The 17,813-nt window shown below is 34.9% G+C and overlaps 1 protein-coding gene across 1 annotated transcript; it reads left to right on the top strand.

Moving 5' to 3' along the window:
* Positions 1 to 517: 517 nt before the first annotated feature.
* Positions 518 to 16,910, top strand: PQBP1 (poly-glutamine tract binding protein 1). Its single transcript, XM_089252675.1, has 7 exons — positions 518 to 769; positions 3,313 to 3,613; positions 5,677 to 5,777; positions 8,431 to 8,492; positions 9,174 to 9,270; positions 13,440 to 13,506; positions 15,220 to 16,910. The coding sequence occupies exons 1-7, from the start codon at positions 703 to 705 to the stop codon at positions 15,392 to 15,394; spliced, it is 870 nt and encodes a 289-aa protein (XP_089108801.1). The 5' UTR covers positions 518 to 702; the 3' UTR covers positions 15,395 to 16,910.
* The last annotated feature ends 903 nt before the right edge of the window (positions 16,911 to 17,813 follow it).

Below are 17,813 nucleotides of genomic sequence, written 5' to 3'. Positions count from 1 at the left end.
TGACTAGATGACAGCACGTCACTCGTTTACTAAATACGAAAACTTCTATTAATTGCGATTTAAACCAAAAAAAGTTATTATTGTATCGCATTGAGGACTTTGCTGCATTTTCTTAGCTGTTTGAAATTGATTCTGTACTATAAAATGATAACAAACTCTTGGAGCAGAAAATGACTGCAATACAGCAGTCACAAAAATGGGTAAAATTGTCAAAAAACTTTTTGTTGTGGCTAAACGACAAATATTATCTTCATTGTTTAAGAAATAAACTCAAGCAGTAATGATTCAGTGAAAATGAACAAAGTACTCAAAATCACAAAAAAATTCAATTTTAGAAAAAACATTTTATCAAAACATTACAAATGAGTTCTATCAACAGACGCGTCACGAGGTTTTAACAAATCAAAATTGAGTTCTTCCCTGATTTCTTATGTGAAGAAATGTCTAACTCTTCATGATTGATCAAAGTTTTCTAGCCCTCGAATGATCATTATCACATGTCACAGCCGTCCCAAAGTCAGACATCAACTATTGATTTTTTTTTTTTTTGTGTACATCGTTGTCCGGTGTTTTTGTACTTGAAAAATCGTCGCTGGTAATGCTGGTTTTCCGTCTGCATTTCACGGTGTCGTATCGCAGCGACCTCATCCATCTTATAATATTGTTTCTTTATTAATCGGTTAATTATAATTATAATATAAAATGCCTCTACCGGCGGCGCTTTTGGCCAGGCTTCAGAAAAGAGGGATCGTAAAACCTCCCGAACCAGGTCTCAACACACTTTCACTTCTCTCTCTTATCTTCCGAATACTTTCAGTGATAAATAAATGGTGGATAATTTTGATTCTTCTAAGCTTAGTAATAACCTATGTTCGTGAGTTTTGATATTGCTACAGCCAATAAGAGTTTAAGCTTCTTCATTGGCCAATACGAAGCTAGGGTCATCTCAAGAGAATCGTAGGCCTTTCCCCTCCAAGGATATTTAAAGATCACTTAGGTGACCTGCGGCACAGTTCCAGAGTACTCAAAGCAGCCTGTGCACCCCCCCCCCAGACAAAGTAGTTTTCTAAGGTCCCTACCTGGCTCCTCCTAATCAGATCATTAGTCTATTTTCGCTCTGTTTCAATGAAGAGTTTTGACCAGGTGATTGAAGAAGTCGTAGGCCATGCTGGAGGCTGTGAGTGTTATGTGTTGTGAATGTAATGTGAAGTTTGTTTCTGTGTAATGGTTGTCATAGCTCTGCCATCTATATTTCAAACTATGAGTGAAGTGTAGGCCTGCCTGCCAAACTGAACACAACTCCGGTCTATCTCTGGGCTATATGCTACTGAGTGAGCTGTGCTGGAAGTGCAAATTTGTGTACCTAACAGTCTGAGTTCCAGTGTTGCCATCTATATTTCAGAAGTGGAAAGTGTAATGATTTAATATTTGTACTGTTGTGGTCCTGTTGCTCTCTGTGGCTAGACTTTTTAACGGGAAGATCTGCCCAAATTTGCGTCTTGAAATTGGGAACCTCAGACAACTAACTTCAGCATGTCTTGGGAACAGCTTTGGTATAGGGGACAGGTTGGCGGTTTTTGGCGACTTTTTTTTTCCTGGCGCCAAATATGTCCGACGGCCCGAGAAAAAGCCGCCAGACACTACGTGCGCCAGAAAAAAAAAAATCTCCAGCATAGAAAACAGTAAAAAACAATAAAAACAAATGGTATAAACAAAAATAAGCTCTGGATTGTTTAAAAAATAAAACTGTGGATAAAAATAAAGGAATCCCCAGGTTCTTATAAATAAACAACGGTCCTGCATGTTGTATAAATAAATATATTCTATGTATTATGAATTAAAACCTGGACTCTCCTGGAATCCAGGTTCTTATAAATAATCAACAGTGTAAAATAAATAAATAAAATAATAACGATGCAGGGGTATCCTGCATGTAGAAAAGAATAAATATTGGAAAATATTAAAGGTACAACCTGAGGGAAAAGATATCCAAAATAATTAATCTGATACACACACTACATCATATATATGTAAGGAAGAGAAAATGCTTTGATCCCAACGGCTTTTCAAAACGTTGTGGCTATATGGTGACGTCATTTGGAAGGAAAAAAAAAGAATAGAATGGAAAAAGAGAAAACCAGTTTGAAAATGGCAGTAAGACCCGTTTGAAAGACGCGCTTGGACGCTAAGAACACGGAAAAACAACAGCCAGTGCCACTGACTGGCAGAATTCTTCGAACATTCTGGAACAACGACAACCCAGCAGAACAACAACGAACCAGAGCACGGCAACGATGGCAACTTATTGCCAGAAAAAAAAAAATCTCCAATTTGGTGTGTCCCCTATACCGAAGCTGTTCCGTGTCTTGAAATTGGGAACCTCAGGTAACTAACTTCAGCAGATCATCACTGTAGTGGTGGTGTGGTTCGAACTCAGGTTCTTACGATGCAAATATGTCACTATGACCATTCTACTACCATAGTGGCACTGCTGTAGGCCTGTTGTTCTCTGTGGTTAGACTTTTTAATGGGGAGATCTCAGCTTGCACTCGCGCCTCGAAGGTTGAAGCTACAGAAAGCCAACTTCAGCCAACCACTACTGTGGCAAAAAATTTTTATGTCACTTTTTCAATTGAAATTTTGTTCCTAATTTCACAGTTAAAAATGTATTGTTGCTCATCCCGGATCGTTACATCATGTATCAATGGTAAAACAGACTTTTTTCTTGTATAGCCTGCGAGGTACACATGGGAAATGGCAATATAGCTTTTATAGTATATAGGTAACTGTATAGCTCACTTTTGGTTCAGGATATAGGTGACAATGCTTGGAAAACATAACACATGCTCACAAATACATTAGGTTCAAATAATATCACTTTCACATAGGCCTGGATCCAGGGCGATGTGTTGGGAGGGGATGATTTATTGTGTAGGTTCGTTTGTCCTATATATTTCACGGGACTGATGAATTTTCCCTGTATTATTCAGCTCTTGGGAGGGGGCGATCAACTTCCGCTAGATCCATGCCTACTTTCATAATGTGTACAAACTTGTTAGAAATTGCTCAAAGAAATCTTAAGAGCTTCATGTGTGGTTTAATACAGTGGAACCACCCATAACGGACACTCTTCATTAGCTCACCTCTCCCGTTAGCAGACAAAATATTTGGTCCCAATAGTGTCTATCATTGAGAGATTCTACTGTTGTAGCAGCATGGGCATCATAAGTAGAAATGTGTTATTGATATCGACAGATTATTTGTTTTGTTTACATGAATTAGATATTTATTCTGTTTTGTTTCAAAAATTAGAACCTGAAGAAGAGGTCATTGCCGAAGATTACGATGACGATAATGAAAAGAGAAATGGTAGTTCTCAGCCAGGAGAGCACGATGGCATGGAAATTGACGATAATGGTACAGGTGAGATCAAAGGACCATTGCCAGGCTGTCCCAACAAGTCAAACATCTATCACGATTGTTCAGCATATTGCCGAGAAACTTGGGGCACAGGGAAGACTCATCCCTCGCCAAAAACAGAACGTAAAAGGCTCAAGATGCTGCAGAAATATCCTCTCACTGATGAGTGGCGAGAAATTTACGATCCCGGAACGTAAGACGTTTTCTGTACAATATGCCATTTGCCTTTTTATAATGTGTGATAGTTGGGTTTCTCACAAATGAAAAGATTGATTTATGCTCCAAATCATTAAAAAAAAATTCAAATAGAAGTGTCACAAAGTCGGGAAAAGTCATGAAATAAAAAAATTTTAAAAAACGCCACAGATTTATTTAGGAATTACGTTTTGGATTTTTCCTGACAGGTCAAGAACTTGCCAGGAAAAAATCCAAAAAGCAATTCCTTAAAAAATCTGTGCTTGATTTTAAAATCATTGCAGAAAATCATGGCCTCCTTTATTGGGCTTCCCATATGTGATGTATAACGACACGTCTTGATGCACATTCCATAGTGTTAATATATGTTGGATTTTTTTTAGTTTCATTTTTGTGACACCGGCAGATGACGCTGCAGCGTCAGCAAAAAGTAGGAGAAGATTAGATATGTCGTTGGCGGGGGGGGGGGGGGGCATCGTGGGTGGAACAAGATGGTCACAGGCACCTTTTTAGTTTTCTGTGCATTTTTTTATGTGTTTTTTCTGTGGCGCTTGAAGCAAATCAATAGGAAAATTATTTTGTTTCTTCTCTGCAGGAATTATTTATTCACCACTTGGAGGATATCTCGCAGACATTTCCTCTAATAATAAATTGTGTATAATGATGTTTCTCCACTCCCTTGAGTATCTTTATATAGGACTTTCACTGTACAGTAAAACCTGTATTAAGTAGAAGCCCCTCTCTTCAACGGGAAAAAATTTTGGTTCCGTGATTTCAGTGTCAAAATACACATAAAAAAAAACAAAAACCTGGATCAAACGGAACCTGTCTAACATGCAAACAGAGAGAAAAACTGTCCTCTAATGGAAAATTTTACACCAACGCTGTTTCAGGATCAATTGGCCGAGGGTATCATCCAAAATATTATAGTGTTATAGTGAAATATATTTTATGCAATCTCTCTCTCTGCTTGCCAATGTGGGTCAGTCATCCACCCCTACATAAGCAAAAACAGGTTCTGTACGTAATGCTGTGATATTGATAAGGTATGTGTAGTAAAGCCATTACTTTCTGGAATTGGAAATTTTTTTTCGAAAGCATGCTTTTCTATGGGAGCAATCAGTGCAATGGTTGGATTTCTAAATGATATGCAAGCTGCTTTCTGTGGTGGTCGCAGTGCTAAGCAGGGCCAAAGTTAGAGGAGGCGAGGGGCAATTGCCCAGGAAACAAATTTTAGGAAAAAAACACTGCTATAAAAAGCATAAAATTTTACAGTGGTAGGAGCAGCAAAATCATGTTGTTTCCTTCCCTTCCCCCTCCCGGTCACAAAAATCCTAGCTATGGCCCTGACGGTGAGGATTACATATACATAGACGACAAAACACAAACTGAACCCGACACGACAGATATCGACACCCTCATTGAAAATTTTAAGGGAAGTAAACAAATAATGTAAATGTTTTTTTTTTAGAAGAACAGTGCTTGGTGAAGTTTATACAGATGCTGTCAAAACCTAATTACAGTCGGACCTGCTTGTAACAAAGTCGGAAAAACAGCTAAAATAATCATTGCACGTTAACTATTTTTTACATCCGTACTGGCTTGATGAGCATAGTTAAGCAATACAAAATTCATGGGGAATGGAAAAACTTTGTTGTATGCAAAAATTTGTAATATCTGTGTTCATTATAAGCGTGCCCGACTGTATTTAATATAATTGAGTAATTGTTGTATTTGTATTTGTATGATGTACACTACACGTTACTTTATTTATTTTATCTGTTTTTAAGTTATTTAATTTATTTTCAATCAATTTGTTTTTATTTTATTTCAATTACCTATGAGATTGTTACATAATTTTACACATCATGTCAATTTTTAACCTTTATTCAGTGGAAACCTGTTCAACGGAAAAAAATGTTGGTCCCTTGCAATTTCGTTGAAGACAGGTTTTACTGTCCTTGTTTTATAGGTGTATCCATATAAGCTTAAGCTCAGGTTTTTTCATCTGGGATCAATGATATAAATGTACTGATTTTTTCAATTTTACTTACTATACAGGGGACGTCATTATTATTGGAATACTGCAACCACTGAAGTGTCGTGGCTACCACCAGGACATCCACGAGCTCAAATGTCTTTGTCTGCGGATAAACTAAGGGGTAAATGTTTTTTCTCATGTTTTTTCTAAATTGATGAAGTATGAATTTTAAAGTATTATGTACAGTAGGACGTACATTGTCCCAGCTAATTCGTGATACTTAGAGAAGGACTATCAAGGAGTAAATTATTCAAACTATAGCTTGTTTTTTGCATGTAGGGTTTGGGGGTGCCCAGATGAGGTTCATTGCCACTGCCAACCCCACACCCTCCTCTGGAACCGTACCAAAAGTTGCTGAACATTGCTCGCGATTGGCCAACAAAGAGTTTACTTCCGGATTTTTGCACATGTGTCAAATGACGATTCGACAATGAAGAGACCACAAGGATGCTGCTGTACTTTAATTTACCTGGGTCCCGGGATCCAGGTTATTCGAAAAATCTTTGTCCTTTTTGAGTGAAAGTGGGTAAATTAAAAAAAAAAAAAAAAACGTATCTTGAAAAGAATTATCCCCCCCCCCATAATTCACTGGTATCTCTATGAATTTTCTACCAGAAGCAGAGTGACATGTTACCCAGGTGACACACTGATGAGGTTCATGACTGTATTAATTTTTGTATTTTAACACCGACACCTCCACTCCACAAAATTGCTTGTCAACACCTAGATCCACGCTTGTCCCCAAGGTGATATCTTATACATAAATGTAAAAGTATGTAGGTATATGGGTGATATATATTCCCAAAAAAGTGTACAAACTGTTTCCGAGACTTTATAATTTTTTTTTACAAAATTTCAGAGCACTCTGGTAATTTTAATTTTTTTCTAGTTCTTCATTTAATTCTCTGTCATATGGCATTTCTTAATTTGTTTCAGATGGTATCTAATTTTTTTTTTAAAAATCATTGTTTGTAGCGAAACCTCAAACTCTGGCTGTCCCAGCTTCGAAAAAGTGTTAAACAAAGAGACACTTGGTGCAAATCTGGAATTTTTTTCAAAAAAACTTGAAATCACGTTTTATATATGTGCCATAGATGAATAAAACTGACAATAATTTTTGAGGAATTTTTTTTTTCTTATGAAAAACTATTTCTTGTTCATGTCCCAAAATTTCCCCATTTTAAAATTTCCACTCTATTACGGTCCGTTTGGAAAATATATTTTTATGCCAAATTAAATCTGATAACACTTTTGAGCTCATTGCAAGGTTTACTTTTAATGCTTAATCAACAATTTTGTATTTGACTTTTGCAAAATGACTTAATATTCATGTTATGTCTTTAGTAGCTGATTTTTTTCTCTGTCGGATGTCGACTGTGTTCTCTCTCATCATTATCATAAATAATTATGATTTTTTTCATCTATATCAACATCAAGTAATAGTACTTGGAGATATGCTTCAAAATACAATGAAAGTTTTCATCGATCATTTAAATTTTTGATGAAAAAATAATAATTTAGACTAATTTTTCCACTCTGTTACATCCAAAAACTCAAGCAACAAACAGAATGAAAACTATGATTTAAAGTAAAGTTTTCCTAGTTAAGAGGTTTTGAAGTTTTAGTGTTGAATTTAATAAGTTATATATTCAATTTAAACCCTTTTTAAAACTTCCTCTATCATGTTATTTTTTCAGTTAAATACAAAAGTTAAGTAGTACAGTTCATCAAAATCACTGCCAGGGGCACAGATCCAGAGATAAGTGTCATAAGGGACATTTTAGTATGAGTAATGGTCATTATTTGACAATACATTCTGCAGTGTATGGGATTATTTTCGTATAATTATTTTTGTTACCATGCTCTAGGATCATTTTCACAACAGGAAGACCACAAAAAAGGCTGGACGGACCCCTGAAAGTCAACTGTGATCATTACCCCAAATCATGAAGAAATGTTTCAGTTTGCCTCCTGGCAGTTGAGCGATTAAGAAACTAGCTTCTGAATGTGCAGGTCTGGGTTTAAATCCTGATTAGGCCGTGGATGTTTACTAACAAATTCCCTGGACAGATCATAAAGATTTCTTGGGAATACATGATGCTCACGTTATTTAGAAAAAAGATTTTGGTGAAGAAGAGGTAAAATTGGCTGAACAACTTGCACCAATTTGGCCTCTCCACAATCAAATCCGAGAGATGACCATTTCCTGTCTGACCCTACATCCCTTTTAGTCATCGGTTCATTTTTTTTTGCCTCATGGATATTTTTTGTTGGCCTGATTTTGATTTGAGTTTGGTAATGGCAGGTAATTCATCCTACTGTTTGCTGATAATTGGTAACTTTGCGCTCATTAGTGATGGCTAGCGCAGCGTCATGTTTTTCCAAAGAGAAAAAATTCAAATACATCTACTTCCGTTAAGAAAAAATAGCATTTTTAAAAAGCCCTTTTATATTGATAAAAGTCAATCTTTTTCAACCCCGTTTGATTTCTGTTTGTGTTAAGTTTTTGTGCAGAACTCATATCCATGCGGAAATCTCTCATTATCAGTTTCCAAAATTGTCAGTTATGGTATTGATGTGCACCTGTTTGGGTTAAAAACCCAACTGTTCTGATAAATATTTGCTGAGGAAAGGGAGCTGTGGCTGACAAAAGTGTGAGAACCACTGATCTAAGATTGCAATTAATCGATATTTTTTTGAAAACTAAAACTTTTGCAATTTATACACCAATGTTTTTTAATCACCCAATAATTGATCATTTTTCCTCTTCCAAGCTCTTCTAAAAGAAACGATGGCTCTAGCAATGGAAGTTGATGACCAAGAGCAAGAACCTAGTGTAAGTTATTTCAGCAATTTATTTTATTTTCGCATACATCCAATGTGTTTTGAATACAGTAAAACCTTGATATAGCAATATTCTGTTGGGATTATTGTTATATTGAGAGGCAACACTATCTATATATATATAAAATTTATTTTCTGTCTGTCTGTGTGTGTATGTTCTCTATACAAATCTACAATTTTAGATCTATTGTCTCCAAATTTTGCATATACACCAAACAGACCTGACTTGAATGATAGGCTACTTTAAAAGTTCATCAGAGCTGGGCAAATGCCTGAAATGGGCAAAAAAAACTGTTGAGTAACAATAATTTATCAGCCTAAACAATCACTTTCGGAATGTTTACTTTGGTTACTGCGGTTCCCTACCAATGTGTTTCATACATGTGTATGCCTTTACAATGGTTTGCCATTTCTTTAATCCTGTCACTGTATGTATACAATTGTTTATATGCCTGTATAATGGTTTGTCACTTTTTCAATCCTCTCAACAATTGAAGAAAAGCCAGGCAGTGCCAGGTACTATAGCTAGTTATAAATAAATGTTCAGGAGTTTTAAGAAATTTTGTAGTGTTTTTTGTTTGTAAAAATTTTGGGTTTGATGAGCTTCATTGTCTATTTTACACTTTTTGATTTGTTTCAATGAATTCTTCATTTTGTGTTTTTGTAACTACAGGGTTCTGAGCAAAGTGATTCTGATGAAGATGAGTTTTCCGCCAAAGAGAAGGAACGTAGAGAAAGGCAGAGACGCAGGGAGCAAATCAGAGCGAGAGGTTAGCTATTCATTCATTTGGGTTGTCACATACACGTTTGAAAAAAATTCATCTATGCAATGCATATTTAATGACACTGGGAAATGTCAGGGAAAGAATCCTTTTTAGTTGCTTTTTGTATTTGTTTGTACAACTTTTCTTTTCTTATAATAATTTCTCTTGGCTTTACTGTCATCATATAAAGTATTTGTTTCATTTCCTTCATCCAACTCTTTTAATCCCAATTTGTTTGGGTCAAGATGTTTTTTGCCACATTTATTGCATTGTTTCTGAAGCTTTAAATTCCATTTATCTAATTTTTTTTAGTGCAATTACAGTCGAACCCTGATTTACTGCCACCCTCAAAAGCAGAATGTTTTGTATTGTTCTGCAACAAGCTTTCCACTGACTGGAAATGTTCTGCAGTAAAAATCGCCATAATAGTGTTTTCTATTATGGTGAAATAAAATTTAAAATAAATGACACTTTTTTTAAAATTCTTCAATATTGTTATGCAGTAGCACCGATTGTTCTGCAACATACATCACAGATTTTGACACATTCTGCTTTGGGCCACCACCACTTATTTCATAGAATGCTAGTGCTACAACGAGCTTGGCATTTGTGATTTATATCGAGTCACGGTTGAACCTGTACAATTCCTGCACGTATAGGATTTATTCACTGAAACATTTTGAGAGTAAGTGGGGTGGGCGTTATAATGGGGTTTGACTTATTTGGTTTCATGCTCATCATTGGTTTTTGTATTAGGGTTGGAAAGTTAATAGTGGCAACACTTGAAGAAACATGGTGACACAGAGCCAGACTATGTCAATAATACCACATGTTAGTTATATAGCAATGGACTTGCCCTTCTCACTATATGTGCATGCACGATAAGGCTATTGTGAGCAGTTGGTGTAATGTGGTACAATCACAACATTTTTAAAACAGAAGCTGCATAGAAATTTAGAATGCGAGAGATTGTAAACCACTATAGTATGCATCATCAGGGACTCCAAAAGGCTTTCAGGTTTTATTATTTAAAAAAATAGTATCAGGATGGGTAAAAGTCTTCAATAAAGGACATACTGCCTGAAGAATGTCTGCTATATATTGTTCTGAAGTAAACTCCACAACACTGTTTCGGAATCTCAAATTTGCGCTTCATGTCTGGAAAATTCCCAGACATATTGGTTCAACATGAGTGAATGAACAATTAAGTTGGCAAGTGAACAAGTGAGTGAAACCAGCCTGCTACTAGAGCTACCTCACTCACTCACCAGGTCAATCACTCTCAGTGTTGCTCACTATGTCACTCAATCACTCTCTCAGTAAGCCAGTTGCTCACTTGATCTCTAGGTCTTTCATTTATTCCCTAGATCACTCACTTGCTTCCTAGGTCACTCACTTACTCAGTAGACTGCTCACTTTGTTATTCACTCAATAGATCACTCAGTCTACCACTGGCTCGGTCATCATGACACTCACTCACTAACTACTGTATCATATACTAACTCGTTCATTCTCACTCTCTTACCTGCTTACTGACTCGTGTCGAACTGTTGTTGGGGAATTTTCCTGTCGATGAATTGTTTGTCTGTCAATTTTTTTAGCAGTGAATTTTCGTAATATCGAATTGTCTGTCAATTTTCCGTAAACCTTTAAGCTTACAGTAGGTATTGAAAAATCCTCCAAAACCTATTTCAAGGGCAGAAGTCAAACCTTAGAATGGGTTAAATCAGTGGTTCCCAACCTTTTTCTTTTTTTTAGGCCATGCCCCAGCAGAGCAAAAGCCTCTTTAAAAACCCAATGTGTCTGTCCCCCCCCCCACACAACTAGAAGTTTTGACAGGAGTTACTTCCGCCACCCCCCCCCCCCCTCCTCCATGAAACTTCATAGTTCAAAATACAAAGTTTGGTTTTTGAATTTGTTTTTGCTTTGCATCCTTTTGAATTTTGCAACCCCCCCCCCCCAATCCTAGTTCTTTCTCTTTCCCCCGTTATTTGTAATTCTTGTAATTCAAAAGTTAACTCCTATTCAAATTGAGGGAGCTGGAAAGTTCATTTACTTAGTTAAAAGCATTTATTCTTAATCAGGGGTCTTCTGGATGAAAAAACAATGAGCTCATTGAATAGAGTAGGTAGGCCTTCACAACCAGAGTAAGAATATACCTTCTTTCGGACGGCTGTCGTGCTGAATTTTGGGACTTTTTACTAACAGATGTTTCATGCACTACTGCGGTGAACATCATCATTGCGGGTAAGGACAACCAAACAGACAAAACAACATACTGGGGAGATCGCCGACTATCGATATGTCACTTGTTCCATGTCACAATGATGATGCAGATTCTGCAACGTCTTCAGCTAAAGCACCTGTAGATTACACTCTTCCAAGGAGGTTGTTTTGTCTCCTTGCTTACCTTCACCTGCATGATGATATCCACCGTAGTTGTGGACAAAATGTCTGCCTATGAAAAGCCTCAAACACAGCATAACAGCCTCAAAAGTATGAATACTCTTAATTAACTCATTGTTTTTACATTGCTATGTACAGAATGTTAATTCTGTCTGTGGCCTTCATTTTTATTCATTTTATTGGCACAGTTGGTCTGGGGATTTCATCTTGCTGGCACAAATTGTTTGTGAAACAAAACAATTAGAACTCTTGGTCAAACCCCTTTTAAAGGAAGCACTGAAACAGAAAAATAAAGGAAAGTATTCATTGAGAAATTATTTAAAAAAATTTGAACTTGTATAAAAATGGGGAATTCTAAAAAGTTCTATTTGAGCCTTAATAGAAAAACTCATTGTCTTCAAGGCAACCCCCCCCCCCCCCACTAACAATCAAATTTTCCCACATTGGGAATCACTGGATCAAATTAATTGATTGTAGATCCAGTGACATACACAGCTCCAAAGACTAGGGTGGATCTCAAGTTGATTTTGATATTCACGCATTCCAATTTCCAATCCCAGCTATTGAACAAAACGACTGTAGCTTGTACTGCACCCTCTCAAGCATTCTTGAGTTTCCATTGTGGAAGACTTTTTACTACCTTGCTATACTGTTTTTTAAGGTGATATAGATACTCTGAAACCTTCTTTGTGTCCTTGGTGGTATTTCAGTGATACAGCCCCTCTGGATTGAATTTTGGGCTTCACTATTCTGTTAAAAATAATTATAACTATATAATATAAAAGACAGCTTGCTCAGAGAAGGCTTTTGTTTTTCTTGTCTTATACATGCATATGTACTAAAAAGGTAGGCAAATATTCTCTGAGGAAGGGTAGGTATAAAACTTACCTTACTATAAATGGCATTACCTGTCTCTTCTGCAAGGCAGCAGTGTGTTCTCTGTTGCTATTAGAACCCCTGGTGTTACCTCGTCTTACAAATTTTTTGGTTAGCAAAGATTTTTTTGTTTTACTGCCTCGGCTAACAAATACGGATTTGACTAACAGCTGTGAGCTGAATTTTAGCACCAATCTTTGTCAGAATTATTGTCACTTGAGCCCGATCAACTCATGTCCATCTCGAAATCTTTCAGATGTACCTCAACTTCACTTTCTGAAAGTTTTTGAATCTTTTCATGTTAAATTAACGATTTAGCTAATAAAATATACATTGAAAAAAAGAGGCCCATGTTTTTCTGAGCATTTTTCAGTTTAAGACTATTGGTCATAAACTGAACAGTCTGGATGCTCAAGGAGCTTATCTTTTCCATCTCATGCATCAGACACAAGAATGACCTGACACACAAATGGATGGGGGACACCTATGAACTCAACTGGGTTGTGTCAACAAACACATTATGTGTTGGTTATGTACATAGTATAAACTAAAAAGATCAATATCTAAAATTCCTGTAAATTCTCATTTATCTAATTTTGAAGATGTTCCTTTAAGCCTCCGGTCAGTTTGTCTTTTTTTACAGTGTTCCTTTTAGTGTTTTTTTAAAAACTTCTCTTTTTTGGGCAGCACCTTGAACCAACCAAGCAATTTTCCATAGAAGCCTATGGGAAATTATGTTTTGGTTAACAAATGTAATTCTGGTATTAATTGTCTTTGTTAGCCGAGGTATCGCTACATTTTCTTTTCAACCAGATTTCTCCAGCATTTTCTTGATGTCTTTGACATGAAAATTATATCAATAAACTTAGCTCTTTTATGTTTTATTTTTACAGGTCGAACCAAAGTTAGAGAGAATGACTTGGATCCCATGGATCCTGCATCTTATTCTGAAGCACCCAGGTAAAAAAAATGTGACACAAACTTATCAACTCATTTGGATAAAATTTACTGTATATGAGTGATATTTAAGCACCCAATTTGCACATGAAAATTTCACTTCTGCTCATTTTTTTTCATTCATCAATTAAATGTTTCGGTATAGGGGTCCACACGGAGAATTCAATTTGCATATGTGCAGACATCCAAACAAGGCAAGCCTTTACAACGACTATTAAAAGCAAGATTCAGAGGCATATTCAAGGGGGTGCTCAGAGGGGTGTTGCCTCCCCCAAGCCGACCACAAATTTGAGAAAAAAAATTATTTTGGGGAAAAAAATTGAATTATCCAAAGAAAATACCCTTTATATGCTATATTAACTAATTTCTGTTAATTTAAATGTTTTTTGAAGGGTGGTAACTTGAAATTTCTCGGGAAGAAAATTTTTGTGTCCCTTCCAAAGCTCAATTCTGCGTATGCCCCTACAAGGTTGCTTCATTTCATTTCAAATTCAGCTCTTTGGAGATGCAGTCTTTGCTTCTCATCATTTTTTACTCGATAGGATGCTAAAATTCTGATAAATCTTGAATCAAAAATAAGTACTTAATAAAAAGAAACAGACTTCAATAGTTTTTGCAATTCACCATAATTCCGTTATGTATGGTAGAAATATGTAGAAACTGTGGACATTCCGTAGTAGTTGGCAAGTATGATCATCATAATTACTATCACTTGATCTTGATTGGTTTCTAAAGTTCTTTCCAGATGCTCCACTTTTCTTTCAGAAAGTTTTCAAACCATTTCATGTAAAATGAATGATTAAGCTAAGGGAAAGTGCATAAAAAGGGGAGCCTAGAATTGGATTTTCCCAGTGCACACACAGGCATAAACAATGTTTATAAAGTTCTGCAAAGAGCTAGAAATGAAAGTGCTTCATTGGTCCAAATCATGATTCATGAAAGTGCTTCATTTGATCTTGCTGGCGTCGAACAATAGAAGTCAACAAATCCTTTTCAAAAAGGATGGACAGTGCAATAAAACCATCTGGTTCACATTGACTTATTTACAATGGACCTTGAAATTTACACATTTTGAACTAAGCTTTTGGAAGTGGTTCTGAAGGAGCGTCATTCTTAAAAAAACTTACATGTCTTCATAATTTCCTGTGCATCGTGGAAGGGAGCTGACAGACTGGATTTTGGGCATTATAAAAAAATCTTTTGAGTGATTTTTTTTTTTTAAATTATGCTATGATTATGTGGTCTAGTGGGGGAGGGGGGGGGGCTCTTGTCCTACTTTCTCTAATTTTTTGAGTGGAACAAATCATATTTCTTTCTAAATGTGATTGACACATTTGCACATTTGAAAAGAAACACGTAAAATATATTGGGATAAATCAAGAAGTTATCCATACTTAGATGAGACAACCAGAATTTTTTATAGACACTAATATTTATATTTTATCATAATTACTGTTTTTTTATTGCTCTTATTGGGTTGCTGTATTTTTGATATAATTTAAACATATATTCCGTATCCATATTTTTATGGGCATCTTTTTTCAGGCACCTCGTTGGGCATTTTGTCTGTTGTGGCCTTTGTATTATTTGTTTTTTTATAGAAACCTATGGGAAATCTCATTTTAGCTAAAAAATGTGATTCTGGAATGAATTATCTTCCTTAGCTGAGGTATCACTGTATAATAAAACTCTTTCAATCTTAAATTATTTTCCCAGGGGCACATGGTCCTCAGGTCTTGAAAGAAGGGGAGAGGCAAAAACTGGAGCTGATACAACTGCTTCAGGTCCATTGTATCAGATGAGGCCATATCCAAGTCCTGGAGCTGTTCTTCGGTTGAATGCAGAAATTAAGAAAGATAAAGTACCTGTCGAGTCAGATGAAGAAGATTGAATAATTATACTGTACTTTTAATAATTTCACTTGTAAATACTAAAAAACATTTGATCAACCTTTCAATATTTGACTGATACCATGGAAACGCTTGAAAATAAAATGAAATATATTGCCAAAATATGTTACTCTTCAATTCATATGTATATTTTTCATTTTTGTTTGCTTATCCAGTCACTGGTTATCTTACCCATAATAGATTATTTGAATGAAGGTTTGATATCATAATTAAGTTCTTTGAAACTGTCAATGAATTTCAACAATTCTTTTGATGGTGCAATAAATGAGATTGCTTGAAAACTAATAGTGTCCAGTAGAATCTGTTATTTAGCCCTCATTAATCTGAACATTTCTCTAAAACATTCTCAAAAAATTGGATTTCTTACTTGATATGAGTGATCGACACAATGGACACTTGATTTTACAAACCTCTAATTTATGAACTACACATGTTCATGAACTAATCATCTGGTCCCAAACAATGTACAGTGAAACCAATGCATAATGATACTGTCTATAGTAACCTGTCTATAATGATATTTTCTTTGGTCTTGGTGGAATTCCTATTCAATAGGAAATAGCACAAATGCTCAAACTGCCTACAATGATAACCTGTCTATAACAATATTTTTTTCTAGGTCTCTACAGTACTGTTATAGACAGGTTTTACTGTATATTTCCTTTAAACGTCTTTCCCATTTATGAACTTTTGATTTTACAAACTAATTATTAGTCTGTACGGGTTTGTAAAAATGGGCATTGACTGTATTTGTGCATAATAATATGTAGTATGTAGGTTCCCGTTGGTCAATGTTGCCTAATCAGGGAAATGTGAGTTGTAAAAGGTTGATTGAATATAGAATCTCAGTGAAGAATAAGCATGTCTTGTTGTGATCAGTATATATACATCCCAAATCTAGAGTGCTAGTTTTGGTTCATCACAGCATTCTGTAAGCCTCATGCATGTGTTTCTGAATCAGTCTTGCTCATAGAGGCCTGAGTCCAAGTTTCTAGAAATGCCTACATTTACCACATTCATGGATTAAATTTAAAAAAAAAAAAAATCTGATGTGCATAATCACGAACATCTGTCCAACTGACGAGAACGATATCAAGAAATGACATTTATCATGGTTTAGTGAATCAAATGTTAACAAATACATTTTTGTGTAATTTTTAACATTGTTATAAAATTACCCATTAATACAGTGAAATCTGTGTAAAATTATACTGTCTGTAACATTAAACCTGCCTGTAACGATATTTTCTTTGGTCCTGGCAGAATTCTCCTATTCGACAGCAAATAGAGTGCAATGCTCAAATTATCTAATGATCAAATGATGACCTGTCTATAAAAATACTTTTTTAGGTCCTTATAATATTGTTATAGATAGATTTTGCTGTATTTTCGGCCTAGAGGATCTGCTTTTAGATCAAATGAGCCCTGAAATGAATGGTAATGATATAAAATTTTTCATAGTTTATTAGAGCATGTGGAATTAAAAGAAAAAATGAATATTCGTGTGAGTCTGATTTAAATTTTTTTAGGCATTCATATATATATATATATATATATATATATATACACACACTTAAAAGTCACATTTGAAAAGCTTTTTTTGCTATTCTTCATTCTATATCTTCATATGTCTTGATTTTTTTCCTACTATATATATACACATGAATTTAATAAATTGTTTCCTAAATTTTATTTTTTTTACTACAGTGATGACCCTGTGATACACTTATGACCCTTCTATATATATATATATATATATATATATATGATTTTCTGCACTCCCGGTCAAAGATATAGCATGATTCACTTATAAGCCTCTCTCATTTATGTATCTTTTTTCCTTGCATCGGCGCATAAGTGATAGATCACTGAATGTTTTGACTATTTTTTAACTATATTGAATTATTAAATTTTTTGAATGAATTTTATTTTTTGAAAATATAATTTAATTATTAAATACTTTTTTTTAATTATATATTTTTTGCAATTTTCAAATTTTGTTTTTTAAACTATAACTCTTTATCTATCACATTATGAAAAGTAGAATAAGAAGAAAATTATAATAACTGTAAATGAGAATATGAACATCATATAAATTATAAATTATTTCATGTCATTTTTTTAGTTCTAATTAGAGACAAAAAAACCAGTTTTTCAAACAGATAATTATATAACAAATCTATCCTGGTACTTAAGAGCACCATCGGTAGATAAAGGGTTAGTCATTGATTATATATATATATTTTAATATAATTTTATTACTAAATACTACATAATTATGTATTTTTTGAATTTTTAAATTTTATTAAAAAATAATTAAATATTTCTATAATTATATATATATATATATTTTTAGTTTTAAATTTTATTTTTACTGTTAATAATACTGTTTATACATAC

This window comes from Pholcus phalangioides, unplaced genomic scaffold, assembly GCF_987345545.1.
Source record: "Pholcus phalangioides strain wild (caught in Gottingen) unplaced genomic scaffold, Ppha-v1.0 ptg000030l_1, whole genome shotgun sequence".
Lineage (NCBI taxonomy): Eukaryota > Metazoa > Arthropoda > Arachnida > Araneae > Pholcidae > Pholcus > Pholcus phalangioides.
The sequence above is the reverse complement of the archived record's forward strand: the minus strand, read 5'-3'. Positions and strand labels throughout refer to the sequence as shown.

What these genes read in the sequence shown, in the direction of transcription:
- PQBP1 (XM_089252675.1), top strand. Translation starts at nt 703, where the DNA reads ATGCCTCTACCGGCGGCGCTTTTGGCCAGGCTTCAGAAAAGAGGGATC. An exon ending in GTCTGCGGATAAACTAAGGG is followed by an intron (nt 5,778 to 8,430) that starts GTAAATGTTTTT and finishes TCCTCTTCCAAG; the next exon opens with CTCTTCTAAAAGAAACGATG. An exon ending in TCTTATTCTGAAGCACCCAG is followed by an intron (nt 13,507 to 15,219) that starts GTAAAAAAAATG and finishes TTATTTTCCCAG; the next exon opens with GGGCACATGGTCCTCAGGTC.